Source organism: Rhinichthys klamathensis, unplaced genomic scaffold (genome assembly GCF_029890125.1).
Source record: "Rhinichthys klamathensis goyatoka isolate OS25496 unplaced genomic scaffold, OSU_Roscu_1.1 h1tg000320l_1, whole genome shotgun sequence".
NCBI classification, from domain to species: Eukaryota; Metazoa; Chordata; class Actinopteri; order Cypriniformes; family Leuciscidae; genus Rhinichthys; species Rhinichthys klamathensis.
The window spans coordinates 833,406-836,121 of NW_026606836.1; the positions used below are offsets into that span (position 1 = coordinate 833,406).

Sequence of the window (2,716 nt, forward strand, 5' to 3'; positions counted from 1 at the left end):
CTTCAGCAAGTACCAATGACGAGGTTCATTCTCGTGTTACGCAGGTTCGGTTGAGCTTTAGTTTATGTCCGCTGATCAATGTTTATATGTGAATAAAAGTCTAAATTAAATCTGTTCATCATATAAAGCGATCTAGTCTCCTTAAGCGTAACCTTAAAGAGTTGTCGGAAGCTGAATGGTGGTGGCGTTTAAGTCATGTGACCATGGTGTATTTCATTTATAGCCAAACTTTAGCTTTTCAGAATTTGTGAAGATTATCATGATGAACAAAGGGTGTATTGTTGGCCACAAAGCTTATTTTCTGTAATCATCAACAGCCCAAAGGAAAAAAATCCTATTGGGTTTTTGTCTACAAAAATATGTCACCACTTCATGGATCATGGATTTTGCTCTTTTTGACCAATAGATGGAGCCAACGCATCATGGCAATTAGCCTCTAGAACAGGGGTCTCCAATCCTGCTCCTGGAGGGCCACTTTCCTGCAGAGTTTAGTTCCAACACAACTACCTGGAAGTTTCTAGTAGTCCTGAAGATTATCTGGTTCAGATGTTTGGAATTAGAGCTAAAGCTACACTTTGACGGAAAGTAGCCCTTCAGGAACACAATAGGACACCCCTGCTCTAACACAGTGTTGTTGTATTTCAAGCAAACATGGAAAGGTGCACTAAGTGTCTTGCAATTCACATACATTGATGTCCATTGCCTGGCAGTAGCTCACAAGAAGCTGGAAGTGACTTCTGAGGTCAGAGAGGAGGACCTACTAGATCTAGAGACGGAGATCCGAGCCAGAAGTCCATTTCTATGGAGCAACTGCAGAAACCTTCTTCTGAACTTCTCACCCACAAAGGCGTACAGCACTGGGTTCACGCAGCAATGCAGAAGCCCAAAGTTTTGAGTTGCGAACATGGCGATGTCCACCGATGTCCGTGTGAAACAGCTGAAGTGAACCACTTTGGCCCTCATGAGGGTGTCAACCATCGTGGAAACATGGAAGGGGGTCCAGCACAGAAGAAAGACCACTACCACGGCTACGATCACCTTCATGGCCCTGTGCTTCTGGAAACCGCGTGTGCGCAAGAGCCGCACCACTGTCACGCTGTAGCAGATCAACATGACCACCAGAGGGAGAAGGAAACCCAGCAGATGCCTGATGATACGTGTGGCCAGTCGCCACTCGTCAGCGTGGTCCGTCTCGAAGCGTTCTGCACAAATAGTCTTATTAGAAAATTTGTCATAAAATGCCTCATTGTAGAATGATGGCAAGGACAGCACAAAGCCCAAAACCCACACCAATCCACAGGTGACCCCACTGCACAGTCTCCTCTGAGCCTTCCTGGACTCCGTAGCCCGTACGATGACCAAGTAGCGGTCCACGCTGATGCACACCAAAAACAAGATGCTGGTGTAGAAGTTTACTTCCTTCACCAGACTAACTAACTTGCAAAAAAAATCACCAAACTCCCAACCTTGGATCACGGAAAACGCCGAAAAGGGCAGAATAAGAGCCAGTAACGTGTCGGCCAGCATCAGATTGAATAGGTAAACATCTGAAGAAGAAAGCGAACGTCTATTAGAGCCGATGACCCAGCCTACGATCAGATTCCCAGGAATAGCCATCAGAAAGATGAGCATGTAGAAGACACAGAATGTTATGTTGATGCCATCCACCATATTGATGGAGGAGCAGAGCAGCGTTTTCTCATCCACAACAAATTCAGTGTCGTTCTGGTATTCTGTATAGTTGAACTCTTCATTGTAGAATTCACTGAAGTCCTCGATAGTCCCCATAAGATAAGAGGTGTTCGGATCTGTAGAGAACAAGTAGAAGAGCAATGTATTAGTAATAATAAAATAAATAAATAAATAAAAACTCTCTGTTTACAGTTGAGATTGTACAGTATAAAAAAAATAAAAAATAAAAACCCTTAAACATTCATAGATTTTTTTCTTCACCAGTTTTTTTAATGAAATTCACTATAACATATTTTTTTTTTTTCATTTCAAAGACAAGAACAAACAAACAAACGACCAAACAAATAAATAAAAAAAATAAAAAAACATTAATAAATATTCTAAATTAGATTTTTTTTTTGGGGTGGGCAGTTAACATTTAAAATGTTTTTCTGCAATGTGACATGCTATCTTAAACTATTTTACTGTTATTATTAAAACTATTACTATATTAATAGTAATGCTATACTTTTGCATGCTGTTTATATTAGCTCATATTAATTGAATGTCTACATGGAAATATTTGTACTAGTAAAATTCATTTTTCACATAATTTTGACTTCAATTTCTTAAAATCACTTAAAATCTGTTTTTCATTAAACATCTTAAGTGTCAAAGCTTTAAAAGCTTTTGATAATCAGATTTTCAAATGATTGACTTCTAAATTAATGATACAATTAACATATGGCACTTACCAGTCATCTTAACTTCTTTTTTGAAAATCCCCGGTATAATATGTTAGACTTGTGTGCTTGAAGGTTCCTTTATACTCTTTGGAGGGATGTTGATATATCCTGTTTGCCTAAGTCCTAAAAGTTACCTAAAGTGAACCATCTCAACTAAGATGCTCCAATTCTTCTCAAAAACGTATTCACGGTATTCATGACATATCTGGAATAGTCTTTCCCTTACAAGCAGATCTCACATTTATGTCTACAATATCAGAATGGGATGCAGAAGATTAGGATGTTTGGTGATGTTGCTT

At 39.2% G+C, this 2,716-nt stretch overlaps 1 protein-coding gene across 1 annotated transcript; it reads right to left on the minus strand.

Annotated features, from left to right (window-relative positions):
- Nucleotides 1-525: 525 nt before the first annotated feature.
- Nucleotides 526-2,716, minus strand: LOC130105469 (C-X-C chemokine receptor type 1). Its single transcript, XM_056271479.1, has 2 exons — nucleotides 2,427-2,716; nucleotides 526-1,808 (listed from the first exon to the last, which is right to left on the minus strand). Exons 1-2 carry the CDS (start codon nucleotides 2,431-2,433, stop codon nucleotides 715-717), a joined length of 1,101 nt encoding a protein of 366 aa, XP_056127454.1. The 5' UTR covers nucleotides 2,434-2,716; the 3' UTR covers nucleotides 526-714.